Genomic DNA, 15,180 nt, shown 5'->3' with positions numbered 1-15,180 from the left:
CTCACAGTCACATCAGCCCAAGTGCTGGTGTGCAGTTTCAGGGCTTTTTTATTTTTCTAATTCAGCAGTTTGCAGAGAAATGCTGTGCAGCTAAAACTGAAGTGAAGCTTTTTCGATTGCTCGGAGGATTTACCTGTACTCGTGACTGTCCTGGAATCTTGTGCTGTTGGCAACTCGCTGCTGTGCCGTCTCCATCAGCAGCTTCTGAGTAAGACGGCTGCTTGGCGTGGGGTCACACTCAGGCAGCTCCTCTGGTCCTTGGTCGCATCTCCATTCCTCATACTCCTTTAAAGGTGGTAAATAGCTCGATAGCCCCTTTCCGTTGCCAGAAACCGAGCTCTGGTCAGTGTACAACTTTGGGCTTTCACCCCCTGTCCGCGTGTATTCCAAATAAAGGTCAGATTTAAGGAATAATGGATAGGTATTTTCCTCCATCATAGTCTGTATCTCAGTCTGAGCCTGATCAAACATGGCAGGATCAATGTGAAGCTTCATCACACAGTCTCTGATGAAGGACTTTGTAGCTGGTTTGATTTGTCTAGAGACAATCCCATTGTTGTCCAGGATGTATTTTTTGTATATCAGTTTTGCCAGTTTCACCTTCTTCTCCTCAGTAACCTCACCGGCTTCAAGTTTCCGAAAACCACTGCAGGCAAACCAGAAGTCCAACATATCTGCGCATTCCTCTTGCTTGAGGAACGTCCTAAACAGCAGGATGCCATCCTGGTCATCCAGGAGAGAATGAAGAGATTCCGCCCACTTTAAGTAGGGTGGTGTTGGCGAAGCGCTGCCCTCCGGCTCGTAACCCAGGTCCAAGTCAGATCGCCTGGGTGTAGCCACAGACGGCTCACATTTGAGGCTCTCATTCTTCGAGGAGAAGCCGAGGTTGCTGTGCTGGCGACCATCACTGCATATGAGCTCTCCTTCTTCACCGGGGACAGGAGGTCTGGGAGCATCCTCAGTGAAGCTGCCTCCTAGGTCTGCTAAGTAGCCCCGTTTGTCGCTTATGCTCATAGTCCCAGCATCCATATACCACGTCCCCGTAGAGCCCACACTGCACAACTATTCGATCCAGAATTCTACTTATGCCACTGCAAAAGAACTCCTGCAAGGAGGAAAATTTATAATGAGATGCAGCTTCAACACGTCATAGAAAGGCAGTCGTTTGCTACTCAGTGACAGGGCACTAACAGTGTAACATTGTTCTGAGGGTTTTACAATGCAATTTATTCCACACTGAGAAATTCACAATCAATAGAATACCAATGTGGTTGTTGAGTTGTTGTTTTTTTGTTTTGCCTGATTTTTTTAAAGCAGGTAAATAAATATCACTTATTTCTGTGTAAGCTTTTGAAAACTACTCTAAAGCCCTAAAGCACATTGATCTCACATTTGAGTCATGTCCAATAACACAGCCACAGGAAAATCAGTACAGCGGTACTTTATAATCATAAAAGCATAAAGTGAAAGAAAAGCATTCATGCACTAGGATCAGATATTCGACATACAATCTGCAAACCTGAGCAGAAATCGAAATCTACAGCTATTAGGCCTTTAATATGCGCCGAAAGTCTAGAGGCGTATTTTTACTAGACAGCAGTATGAATACAGTGTAGCAAATGCACATCATTAGTTCACACAGCTATTCCAGTTTCATTCAAATTAGTATTGGAAGGGTGGAAATTCACTTGGGGTTTACAAAATTAAATTGATAATGAAGCAGCCCAAGTCTATTTCCCACTAGCTGACATAGCAGTACTGCAAATGACACATTCTACATCCTTATGCCATATTCTCGTTTTATATGATACCCCCTGGTGTTAGGAAAGGACCTGGGATGGTGTATCAAATGATTTTAGGGATCAAGGACAGATCTTAGACTTTGTGTAATAACCAAGTGTGCTGCTTTTTTGCTGAGGAACGACACCGTAGAGCCCGGATCTCCACCTCTACGCAGTACGGACTGCTTAGCTTATGGCTAAGCTTCCCAGATACTGTGTCAGGATTCAATTTAAGGTCTAATGCAGCCATAGCTGACCCTTTAAATTCACATATCCACAGCAGCAGCCACTACTTCTTGACAGCTGCAAGCAGATCCAAATCACGGGTAGAGAAACTGAACGCAAATAGCCCTGACTTCAGCCTAAATCACTTCCCATTCGAAATCCCAGTGCAGCCTACTTGTTGACTAATAGGATTAAATATAAATGTTGCCAAATTATGATTTCAGAACAAATGACAGGTGGGTTTGCTCTAGCAAGATCACCCTTCCCTTTAGGGCACACCCACTCTCTTGTCTGGTTCAGTACTGATACAAATCTTTTTTTTTCTGATTGAACAAAGGCTGTATGAAGACAAAACTGGCAGCAGCGGCTCTGCTCGCTGCAGAGCCCTGGAGTGTGAGCAGCACGTGCACTGTGCATCAGGCCAGATGTGCTGGAATGAAAATTAGCCCTCCCCTCCAAAAAAACGAGCGTTTCAGGCCTATTAACGATGCTGGTAGAAATAAATCACCCGGGCAAACTGCTGCTACCTGTAAAGACGATGCATCCGCGTATAAGTATATAAATGAACGCTTCTGCGCTCTCAGGTGTGCGGCTCCGGCGGAGGTATATTTAGAAGAGATCACATACAATTTCCGCCGGTCAGAGTCGAGTTAAAACAGGGGGAAAAAATGGCCCTTTTTTCTGAAACCGTGTCAGTTGGGTTGTTCCTTTGAAGTGAGCCTCTCATCACATCCATGTCTTGGCCTCTCCAGAATGAGCAGAACGACAGCGAGTGGGGGAGGGGAGCCAGAAACAAACTCCACACACACACACACACACACACACACACATAGAGGGGGAGAGCGAGCCAGGCCTATCAGCAGCCGACCGACAAGTGCACAACTTTGTCACACTAATAATATTTGTGGTGTACCCGCTAACAGCTGCTAAAATAAACACACAGCATAAGCACCCGTAAACATTTCCCCTACCGTCAGAGGACACAGAGGGAATCCCAGCAACCATTTCCGAACACATTTACAATCAGCAAAGCAAAGCGATGGTATATTTCCCCCCCGATTACCGCAATCCCAATCTCTGAGCACGGGGGGAGCCATTAAAAAAGTGACATATACTTAACCGGTGAAAATCTTTCTGCTTTCGAGTGCATCGGGCTATCGGACCGACACGAGTCCCAGCCGACAGTGTCATTGTTGCGAATTGCAAGAGTTTAAAAATAACAAAGAAAGCAGTCCGCTCTCCGCCTCTCCATGGCTGTCTCTCACTGTCTGTATGGAGCTGAGGCTACAGGAGATGATGCACAGCGCCTCGCCCGTTCACTTCACAAACTGCCGGTGTTAAGCTTCGGTACATGTGGTACACCGATTTTTCCTCTCCACCCGCCTCCTCCTCCCCTCTCTCCCTCTCTCTCTTTCAAGTGGTGAAATATGAAAATTCATGCATAATGCACAGAAATACGACATAACAATACATTTTAAAAAAAATCTACCTAAAACGAAACCGCAGTGCAATACGACTGATTAACTGCTACATACATCAGCATCACAGTGCACATTAAGCTGAAAAGCCATTTTTTGTTGTTCACATCAGATCTACAGCCAGTATAATAACCTGTGATCTCAGCGTTGCCCTGATTTTTAATCCCTGGTATATATAAAGATTCAAAAATGCTCAAATGTTTACCTTAATGGATTTGAGGAGCCTTATTTTGTCAGACTGTGTCTTGCCAGGCAGAAACCATGACACACACTGAGAATGTATCCACAAAGGACACTAAAGAACTTCTTCAGGGAATGAGTAGCACTTATCAGCAAGAGTAGACTACACTTCAGAGCAGGTTGGGCAACCACTTGTTTCGGAGTCAGAGAGTCTGCAGGTTTCATTCCAACCACAGACTGCACCAGATGACTTTACTGATTACTCTACAAGAGCCGCTTTGATCAGTTAAAATCAGCAAGGGTTTACTCTTCCTGTTATGTGCTGCATTCAGGCGGCCTTTATCATAAATTTTTACCACCAGGAAGTTTCGCTAGAACATCTGATAAAGCAGACATCAAACGTACCGGTACATAACACATAATGATGAGGCCATCAGCAAAACCTTAACATACTAATAGTTCGAAAACAATGAATCTGGCTGGCCTCATTATTCATGACACAAAATCCCTTAGACACAAACACTTGTGATGCATTCAGTGTAAAAAAATATGGTACATTTTCTGTGTAAATGCAATGTTTACTAGCTTGCAATTTTTGAAAGTATTTTTAACGCAACTGGGACAAAGAGATCTTGTTCGAGTGTCTTTATGAAGAAAACTCAAAAAAGTGTTGGAGACAGACAACAACATGCAATTGCATCACATTTATGTCTTAAAAACTGAAATGCATGAATTAACAAATATAATAAGCAGTTTACAATAGCCAATGTGCAGCTGCTGACTGACTGTGTCATGTCAATTCCTCAGCTGTCACACTGTTTTACTGAGCCTAAGATGTAAAGCTAGTGGGACACTATAATAACATATTGTTTTTGATTTGTAAGTAATTACATGAAATCATTAAAAAAAAACTAGAGTAGGATAACAGGATACAGCTGTATACAACAAGAATTTCACACTTTGTCTCAACGTATCACTCCAAACACCGGCTCAAACCTGGAAACCTTTCAAGTGTGAACTGTAGTTCTTACAATATTTATGCGGGCAACATAAAACATGAAAAAGGCCCAATGCACTGCAGCCTCCTCGAGGCAAAATTGATTTTGTGCAGAAGCAGTTTAAGCATTTTAAGTACCCTGACAGTTCTCTCTTTATAGCATCAGTTACTCTGTGTTATTGTTGTTTCTTCCAAAAGCAAATCAGAAGAGCACGCAAATAATTCCAGTACTGGCAGTTTTTTAACTGGTACTTTCTTTGAGTGAAACAAAAATAATTTGGTCCTTTAGCCTCACATGTAGATCTGTAGTTTAAATCTTGATGTTTTTATCGATTCATTCTTAGCTTTTAACAATCAAACAGGTAATATTGTGAAGAACAGCTTTTACGAACTACAAGTACTAATACAAATAGTTATCCAAACCTTTATCACCACTCAGCTGGTTAACTGTAAATCCCTGCACATATTCGTTAGTACCTGACTGATATATTGGTGGGCGCTGACATATCGATATCACAATTTGTAATGGCCGATAAATATAAGTAAAAAAGAGATGGGAGATGTTGCATAGTCTGTCAGCCAGGGGGCACTGTGTTACCTCCCCAGTTGGCAACACTTGTTTGGAATATCCCAATCATAACAACCAGTTTGTCCAAGCAGAGTCGGGCAGAGTGTAAACAGAGTGTACACAAGTAATCCATGACTTGCTGTGACAATAATCAAGCATTGTCATGTTATCTTAATAAGGACTCGTAAATAACTACTCCTACCAAATGTTTGGCAAATCTGTTTATGTTTGAAAGAAAAAAAATGGCTGATTGTATTTGTAAATGACCAAGGCAACCATTCTCTGCCACCAGACTCTGGAATCATCCCACATAAGAGCATATTTATGTGCTTATTTTATTTGTCAAATTTGATCATTTTATCCTAGGGTTTGCATACCATTTTATTTATTTATTGAATATTTTATTTGTTTTTTATTGTTATCATGTTGCTTTGTTATGGGTTCTTGCGTTTTGTACCTGTTTTTTGGAGACCTGAGAGCATACTATGAAGCAAGATCAATGGGTTAGCGAGCTGTGATGAGCTTAAAGTCAGAGTTTTACATGAGCAACTTGTTAAGGCGTACATTACTAAAGCTAGTTTAATATCCCCTTCAGTGGACTACTTGGAATAGTAACATGTGATGTTACTTGTATCTAATCTAAAGTTTCCAAGCTCCAATTAAAAACAACCAGCAGCACCAAGAGTGCAATCAGCTTTAAAATAAATACATGAACTCCAGTCAAAATCTTTATTTTAACACTCTTTTCGCAGCATTACTCTCTTTTCTTATTTCCAGTAGTGTTGTACTTTTTGTCAGATTTTTTTGAATCATCATGACCTGATAATGTCTACGATTGGAATCATTTTGTGAAAAAGAAAAGTCATATGGCGAGTGAAACGCCTCTTTTTATGTCAGGACACACACAGCCTGAACCGGAAAACCAAGTTTAACAGAGAAAGTTGAAAGATACCCCTTATCACTGACTGAGAGTTTCAGGTTTAGTCAAGCCAGCTAGCACAAAGGAAGTGTTGCTATGTCAAACTTCTTTTGTAGTATACTCCTTTGTAGTGTTAACTGGAAATTAAAACGGTTCTCTTAGATTTTCTCCTCCAAGGGTCAACAGGTTCTGGGTCTACATGTTTATATTTGGTGAACGGTGAACGCACAGATGGAGAAAAGGCTGATCTGCATGCAAATGCACCTGCATTACCTTGAGTTTGATTGACTTCCTCACGCATCCTCCAGTAGTGCATCCTTTTATTGAAGATTCCATTGTATTGCTACTCAACACACATTTCTTCCGTAAAGGTAAAGCCCTTCTCACCCCTATGAAATGGAAAGTCCTGGCTGAAGCAGAATGACGCCATAACGGTTTGCCACTGCAATCCATTTGCTTCTGAAAAGAAAGAAATATTGGTTAAGACTAGTTCCTACATAACTGAAAACATGTAGGAGTTCAACATGATGGAATAGTTGCATTTTCATTTGAAGATGTTTCTGCTGCAAAATATTTGAAACCATTACTGATCTATATTCGAAATATTCTTGAAAAAACAAAGCTAAAGCTCCTAACACTAGGGTAGGGTGGCCTCATGCCCAACACAATGACCCAGTCCAGTACACTGACAGTTTAAAGTTGTAAAAAACTATAAAATTGTGGGGTCTTTACCTTAGATTATAAAGTGCCATGAGGCGTTGTGATTTGGTGCCCTATAAATAAAACTGAATTGAATTAAAAAGCCCAACTTTTTACAGTTTAATGATTGGAGAGAAGAATCATTCAATCCCTCACGAGATAATTTGAGATCTGTTGCACTACAAAAACCACTGACACAAGTTGACACTGAGGAAAGTCAAAAGAATCAAGAAACAGGCAAACTATACAGAAAATAGCATCCTCTCTAACCCGGCCTTAGCCCTGCTGCCACCTTTAGTTCAACGATGAATAACAATCTTACTGTAAATAAATCTCTCAGTTTGTACAAACTCCTCTTATATAATCAGGAGTTGTGCAACCACAATTGGCACACAGATACCTCTTGAGCATCTGAAGGTTCTTATCTATATCACATGTAATGGTGTCGTCACATTGTCTTGCAACCACTTGGCAACAGGCTAAGATGATATGATGACATCATTACATCTGATATACAGTAGATAAGAACCTTCAGATGCCCAAGAGGTATCTGTGCGCCAGTTTTGGTTGCACAACTCCTGATTGTACAGGAAGTGTCGGTGAGCAATCAGAGAGAGATTTCTCATATTACAGTTAAAGTAAATAAGAGGAGGTTAAAGTCCTCAAAATTAACAGATTTGATGGTTCTACTTTAATGCGTGTTTTCCAGAAGTTAGATCTACTTTTAACTTCAGCAGTTAACAAGAAACAAAATGTACCTTTTTGCATAGAACTGTCCCTAAAAATAAGTGTGCTTTATCATAAAAAAGACAAATTCAGACACTTTGACCTCTTTTGGCATGCTGTCCAAAACATAACACCACAAACTGTAAATAACTGCAACAGTGAAAAGGTTTAAAAACATAAGCTCAAGAAGTCCTGTAACCAGAAGGCGTTTTAAACTGGACCCCTTTGATAGTTTGAAACAGCTGGGTGTGAAATTCATACGAAAAAAAATGTTCTTCCCTTTCTTTTTAACTACAAATAAATAGCCCTCAAGCAACTGGCCCAGCCAAGCTGCTTAGTGCACAGAGGAACAATAGAAGAGGCTTCTCTGTGCCTAACTCTGAAGTGTGAACAAGAACTGGTTTTCACTAAAATCAGCAAACCTTTTGTAAAACAAGCACTTTGTGTCAGAATTGTTATGGAAACACACTTGTATAAAGCCTTTAAGGAGAAGATTTGACATTTTATTCTTAATTCCTTTATGCATGTACCCTTCCTTCATACTAAATTCTAAAAATGCATATCCACTATTCTGTACTTTGCAGGAGGAATTTTTTTACAACCCTTCAAAGCTACCTTTTAAAAATTGTTCTCATATTTTAAAATATTGTCAAATTACTGCTGCAGCTAAGCATTACCAGAGGACAACTTAATGTCTCCCAGTTCAGCTCTTTATGCATTCTTTTGTTCCACCTGTCAGTGTGGATTTAGGCTTTTTTGTAGGCTTTGGCTGAAACAGGCTTATCTCTGCTGAAGACTCTCTGATGAACAAAGCCACATTAAGATATTTAAATGGAAGCTCCCATTTTCAGCGCACACAATAAAGATTTTTCAAGCTGGCTGTCTTCAAAGAGTTTGCCAAAAGTTAAGAAGTATTAAAGAAACAACGAAGAGGACAATGCATCTTTCAAAGCTCTCAAAACTATAATGTAAAGCAATCGCGGGGCTTATGGACTAAAAACATTCAAAACCGTTGATATGACGAACGAATATTAAAGCTTTTCTGTATTTGTTTTAAGTTCTGGAAATGATCCAAAGAGTAATATCAAAAGACTGTCAGAAAATGTATTCTGATGTCCTGCTGATATCCTTTGTCCAGGCTGAATAGATCATGACTAACAAGTCTTGGAATGGATTAGCCACAGAGGATTGAGCAATTTGCAGACTTGAGTTTATTTTGCAGGATATTATAGCTTGCAGAGCACCATATTCCCACAAAAAGGGAAGAAAAATCTTATTAAAAGGCCTACATTTCCCATGGTGATATAATACCAAAGACATACATGCGGAACCATGTACCAAATGGCGAAAATACATTGCCAGACATCTGCCGGCTGGAAGAAATCCAAATTAATTTAAGTGTTCAATCTATCGTGGTCTTCACTTGTCTGGTCATCCGATATACACTCACTGGTCAAATCAGATGATGTGCTTTGCTTTTGATGAGAGGGCTGACACAACAAAACAGTACGGCACTGACATGAAAGACGGTAACAGACGTAAGGGAACGATACACAAGACAAAGGAAAGTAACACCAATTTTCATCCTCACAGATTCCAAAGCAAACATTAGACCTGCTGGTTTACCTTACTGTGTGCTTCTTGGTTTTGTTGTGCTGAATCGCAGACTACTCCCACCGCTTTTCTAGGCATCGAGTATAGTCCTTCATAGTCTGCAGTAAAGACAGCCGCCATCTTTAATCACAACAGAGTCCATCTGTCGATGGTTCTTCCCTTTCTACCCTCTCTTTCTCTGTTCCAGTCTCTCTGTTCCAGCCCTCTGTTTGTTGTGGGGGGGTTCTTATTTTCCATCCAACATCAAACCACCATATCGACAGGCTCATGGGCCGCCCAGTAGGGGAGCAGCTTGAACATGCTGCATTGGCTGTTGTCCTTTTCCAAGCTGCAGTTGAACTGACCGCATTTATTTTTCTCTGAATTATATGGATAGCTCGCATAACATATTTCTGCTCTCAGGCCTTTGATTTCAACAAGTCTGGCCTCAAAGCTCCTCCATGATTGCTCCTGAATGCATCTTTTCTTTGGATGTTCTGATTGATGTGTTTTGGGGTTCTCTTTGATTTAGGCCACATCTGTGTAACTACAATTAAATTCATGCATTTTTTATTCAAGATTCAGATCGTTTAAGCCTCAGATCTGTTTTAATGTTTTGGGTGTTTTCCCCCTATTTTCGTCTATTCCGTCATATGTAATGTACAAAGAACATCGTTCCCTTAAAGCAAAGCTCAGCTGGAATTCTTTGATCTCACCAACTGAAGCTCAGTTTGACTTAAGAACCTTCGAACGCAATTATAAGTCTAAAAAGACTGTAGCTGCCTGCTTTCGTCCAGCTAATGCATTTCATTTAAAGTGACATTTCTTTTTTGCTCCTTTTTGGCTTTCAAAGCTTGAATGCAAAGCCGTATATTGTTTACTGTCACTGTTGTTGCACAAAACTCTTTGAATGAACAATGAAAGGAGTTGAATTTCAAAATGGTAGATGCTCTCACCTTTCTCTCCTGCTGTTTGGCTCGTCGGATCTTATTTCTGTTGTCCGCCATGACTGGGCGCAGTCCCCTGTCTGCCACTCTACAATACTTTCTGCTCATAATGATTCTTACTAGTGTGTTGCTGAAAGATGAGCATCTTTACTTTATATTACAGCTTTAGCCGTGCGACCCTATTGGAGGAAACAAGGACCAGATGATTGCATGCACAATGGTATTGTAGCTATGGTAACAGACCCAACAGGCATGAGGACGTGCACCTAATTGCTTGTACAAATTTAAAAAGAGAGAGAGAGTAAGAAAGAGAGTGAGAGAGAGGGAGAAATATAAGTATTCAGTCAAATCGAATTGTCTCTTAGACGTCTTGCAGGCTTTTCAGCCATGAGAGGATTTGTTATTTAAACTTACACGTATGTGCTGTGTAAGGTGGTGGAAACAGCCTTGTTAATAAGCAAATGAATGCAAAGAAAAGAGAAGAGATGTGGGTGAATGGAAAATTTGGAGAGAGAAAGAGAGATGATATTGCTTTTGTCATGTAGCTTAATCAGCTGCTTACCTTTCAAGTGGATTTCACACTTGCATGTCTTTTTGAGACCAGGGTCAAATCCGGCGTACCCTTCGCACAATGACCAATTTTCCCTTCAAACTACACCAGCAGAGACCTGCAGCGTTGGCTGCCACTTCATCACATTTAATTTACACGATCTACGCTTAAAACTTACATTTATGTTGCTCTGTTTTAAAAAAAAACACATATTTGTGCAAATCTGTCAAAATTACTGTCACTTTGTTACTTTGTTCTTTTTTGTTAGTAAGTAAATTATATTTATACAGCACTGTTTAAGCCAAGGAAGCAGTCGCAAAGTGCTTAATAGAGTTAACATTGAAAACCAGGCTGTGTCCGGTCAATAAGGACACACCTGAACCAATCAAAACAACTCAAAGTTAAAAAAATATCTAAACAAAATTCCAAACGCTTAGCTGTCCAAGTAGCTGTACTGTGTATTAATTTAACAGAGTTAGTGCTCTTTTTATGTGATTTTCCAGTTGTATTTTCCTGCGCAGAGGGGTATGCAACTTACGCAAACATGCTTGCATCCAGTTCTCCAAGAAACTAACAGTATGAAGCTCAGTCGATGAACCTGCGGTGACTGACTGAAAATTGGTCCAGAACAGAAATGGGAGGAATAGAAGAGTTCACCACAAACAGCGGAAACACGAAAAGCAAAAAGCACAGTTGGTGGCTACAGTGGATGCTTTTCCTTCTTTTTAACACTTCATTTCACATCAGCTTTTTGTATAACTTTGCTTTTCTCCATGGCCACTCGTTTATGACAGTGCCCCCTAGTAATGGGAAGCAGCTACAAAGTATCAACACACAGCCAAAGATAGTTGCCATTACTGATAAGTCAAAGGAGCAATGTATTGACTGCATTTAGTAGAGGCCCTCAGGGATTAATGACGGTCTGTAATCTTGATGGTGGTGCTAATGTGCATGCTCCGCATGTACATGGTTATTAAGGAAAACATCTCTAAGCGTTTTATGCATGGACAAGGAAAATAAGAGTCAACATCAGCTTTGACTGTGCATGCGTTTATCTCATTTTTAACTTCAGACTGTGCACAGTATTCTCGACAGCACTTTTCTACAGTTGACCACCTGATGTGCTACGATGTTCTTGACAGCACTTCTTTTGCATTTTTCATGGATGAAATGAAAACAGAAAATCCTTTCTTTAAAATAACTCGTGTTGACATAGCCCTTTTAAGGTACTATAAAAGATAGAAATAGCTACAGAGATGTCACCCATTGGTTTGTGAAGTCCCATTTTGAAGCCTTGAGATCAGCCTTTCCTTGGCTGTAAAAAACACGGATGTGATAAGAACAGGCATGTCTGAAACATCACTTGCTCATTGGCTCATTGGCCATAGCTTGTTAATAACAAGCCAGCAAGTGGGGAGAAAATGCCATAGCTATCACATCTAGCGGCACTTTTACACTGACTTCAAACTAATTCTATAAAACCAATTTTAAAGGCACCCAAGGTAATTAATTAGCTTTTCTACCGCAACAACAACAAAAAAAAGTTAAGAACCATATCCATCAAATCAAAACAAGAATGATAACTTTCTGGTTAGGTAGAATTTGTCACTTCAAGGATTAAAGGAAGCTTAATTATTTAGGTTTTAAAAAGAGAGCCGCTGAGCCAAAACTCCTTTAACTGAACATATACGTACCCATAAGAGTGTGTCTGTACTGTTGGCTTTTTTATTCCATGCTTTCTGCTACAGTACAAGTGCAAACTTTAAATAAAGTGCATACATAGTTAGCACTTGTGGTCCCAGCAATATGAAGGAATAGACAGGGAAATATTTTTTATGAAATGAACAACTTTTTATCAAAACCAGTCTAGCATGACTGCCATAAAAATGCTTAAAGATGTAAAATAGAAAAACAACCAGAAGGTTAGTGCAGACTACTTATTTTTATATTTATTTACTGATTGATTTATTGTCCACTTACTGTCAGTTACCAGAACTCAGACAAAGCAAATGTGCTTCAGTCTAGAGGAAAAAAAATCTTGTGTGTTTACCACAAAAAAATAAATAAATAAATATTCTCATAGTTTCAGGGCATAAGAGTATTCATTCACAGGCAGCATAGCAAAATAGGATTTCTCACAGCAACAGACCAATAAATAATTAAACAGACTGCTACAGTGATACTACTTATTCTCTCAGGGAGTAAGATGCTTGGTGTTTCCTTCATAAAGAAGAATGCACACTGTAATCTTACACTGGAAAATATTATATTTCTCAGGTTGTAATGTTGCAGGGGTTTATGATTTGAAAAAGCAGACCAGGGAAAAAAATAATCTATGTGCTATAAAATAAACCACAGGCCCTTTGAGCAGTTTGAAATCCTTTCGATTCAATGCTGGATGCTCATCTGGTTTTATTGTAGAAACCTGCCCGTAAGACAGTTACAGTCTGCTCAATAAAAGTTCATCTTAAGAGCATGCAATCCTAAATAACAGGGGAAAACAAATCAAATAATTCCCTAGATGGGTGTCAGCTGTAGTTCAACAGTCACCTTTGTTAAATATTTGAGAAACTTAAAAAAATCTCACAGTCTGAAAAAATATATTAATAAATTTAACACTCTTGTTTTTCAGTACTTTGCCATTTATTTTAGATGAAAGTTTGCTTGCTTTGGTCTACTAAAGCACAGAAAGAAACTGCCACGTTTCGAGGCACTCTGAATTCAATTTACCTGTGTGGTTTTATCCCACAGAAAGCCCATTTTCAGTCTGTAGTGCTGTATGCAGGCCAAGGTGAGTACTCTACATCTGCAATTTCCACTGCTAACACATTCCCACTGGAAATGAGTCTTATTCATTTTTCAAACAGCCTCTAGCATATCTGATAAAATAAAATATAAAAAGCAGCTCGGCCAAGCATTCATCTTTGATGTTTTGCAAAGAAATACAGTGGAAAGCTGCAGTCTGACTTCATGCATATTGTATTCCTTGTATTCCTTAGCAACGAATTGCAAGCAGCTCACTGGTTTTTGTAGTTACTTCTCATTCAAGTCCATCTCTGTCAATTCCATACTGACTAAAACAATGGGACTGCACAAAATTGGATTAGAGTTAGATTTGTTCTTATCATACATTTTCTGTAGCACCACTGTAGGCCAAGCTGGGAAATACAAAGTTTTTGAGTTCCTGAGCTTGCAGACATTTAAATCAGTTACACTTTACACATTGTTTGATAACACTTGTTTCCACTTAATATCCTTAGAAAAAAACTTTATCAACAAGATAATTATTTATATATAAGAAGGGTTAATCTTCAGGTAATATCATCTTTACTTTTGCTTAACCCCATTGCTTAAATTAGTTCAATTCTAGATTGTGTACTGTCTTCGTTTTACAAACTGTAGTAACATCACAATTTCTTGTAGCTTTCAACAGAAACAAAGAGTAACAAAGTAACAAAGAGTAACAACAAAAGCAAACCTACCTTCTGTGTAGCTCTCTGTTGCTAACACTAGCCATAGAAGAGCAGAGACCTCTGCCTGCCAAAGATTACAAACGGATCTTGTTTTCACGGAGTAGAGAACAGCGTCCTCTTGTGGCCAAATGTCGACAATACATTTGCATGTTTTATCTCAGCAGAATAATGGCGCCTGTGTCGTGGGAAAAAGACTTGAAGTAGCAGCTCTCCACAAGTCATGGAATATACACTCACAATGAAAATAAGCAAGCCGCGACAGGTATTCTCATAACTATTAAAGGATATCTTGATGACGAACACAGCGCAGGCGCGGTGGCCAAGTGGTAAGGCGTCGGTCTCGTAAACCGAAGATCGCGGGTTCGAACCCCGTCCGTGCCTTTTGTAGTATTAATGACTTTTAAACGTTAGCTTTTGTGAGAGGAATTGCATTTGGGACCTTTTTCATTATTTTTCAAATAGTATATAGCTGGAAAATTAGCCACTGTAATCCAGGATGTTGAATACTTGCCTTAATGTCTTATCATACATTGAAAATACTGTACAAATAATACTTGGCTTGAGCTTGATAACTAAAAAAAACATGGTTTTTTGTCATTTATAAACTAAAACAGCAGTTCAGCATTATGAAAGGTGAAATTCTGTACCCCATATCTGCTCAATAATTCTCAATGAAACACATGTTGGTCAAATAGCACTGTGATCAGATCTGAGACAGAATTAAATTAAATTTGTTACAAAATGTATTCAGAATCCACCCTCTTTCCTATATAGATAAAAGGTCCATAAATATTTGGACATGTTGTTTACATCACCACAGCAGATTTTAAATGAAACAATCAAGGTGTGCATATTTTCATCTATTTCAAATAATGCATTAACAAAAGTATTGTATTGAATGTTTAAGAATTTAAATACATATTTTTCAAAAAGGTTTTGATATTTGACTGACCTGCAGTTTCATGGACAATTGAGACCTGGCACTTTGTTATTCCATTACAAGCAGATAAAAGGTACTTGGCATCTGTTCATGGGAACAGGTCA

General features: G+C 39.4%; 1 protein-coding gene and 1 non-coding gene across 9 annotated transcripts in view; one reads left to right on the top strand and one right to left on the bottom strand.

Moving 5' to 3' along the window:
• The window catches only part of axin1 (axin 1), a 35,626-nt gene extending 21,466 nt beyond the window's left edge, over positions 1-14,160 (bottom strand). Inside the window, exons 1-4 of one of the 8 annotated variants that reach the window (XM_019357754.2) lie at positions 10,123-10,263; positions 9,200-9,285; positions 6,422-6,607; positions 134-1,105 (exon numbers count right to left, since the gene is read on the bottom strand). In XM_019357754.2, coding sequence (XP_019213299.1) covers positions 134-1,029 — 896 coding nt within the window. In that variant the 5' untranslated portion in view covers positions 1,030-1,105; positions 6,422-6,607; positions 9,200-9,285; positions 10,123-10,263. Of the gene's footprint in view, positions 1-133; positions 1,106-3,126; positions 3,345-3,689; positions 3,835-6,421; positions 6,608-9,199; positions 9,491-10,122; positions 10,264-14,145 lie in introns of those variants that run through there. The other 7 variants (XM_025906357.1, XM_025906359.1, XM_025906358.1 and 4 more) reach the window with 7 other exon arrangements.
• Positions 14,161-14,445: 285 nt separating this feature from the next.
• On the top strand, positions 14,446-14,517 carry trnat-cgu (transfer RNA threonine (anticodon CGU)). The gene has a single exon. It is a non-coding gene; the product is annotated as a tRNA-Thr (tRNA).
• The last annotated feature ends 663 nt before the right edge of the window (positions 14,518-15,180 follow it).

The sequence above is a fragment of the Oreochromis niloticus genome, linkage group LG4 (genome assembly GCF_001858045.2).
Source record: "Oreochromis niloticus isolate F11D_XX linkage group LG4, O_niloticus_UMD_NMBU, whole genome shotgun sequence".
Taxonomy (NCBI): domain Eukaryota; kingdom Metazoa; phylum Chordata; class Actinopteri; order Cichliformes; family Cichlidae; genus Oreochromis; species Oreochromis niloticus.
This window is presented reverse-complemented; position numbering and strand designations above follow the sequence as displayed.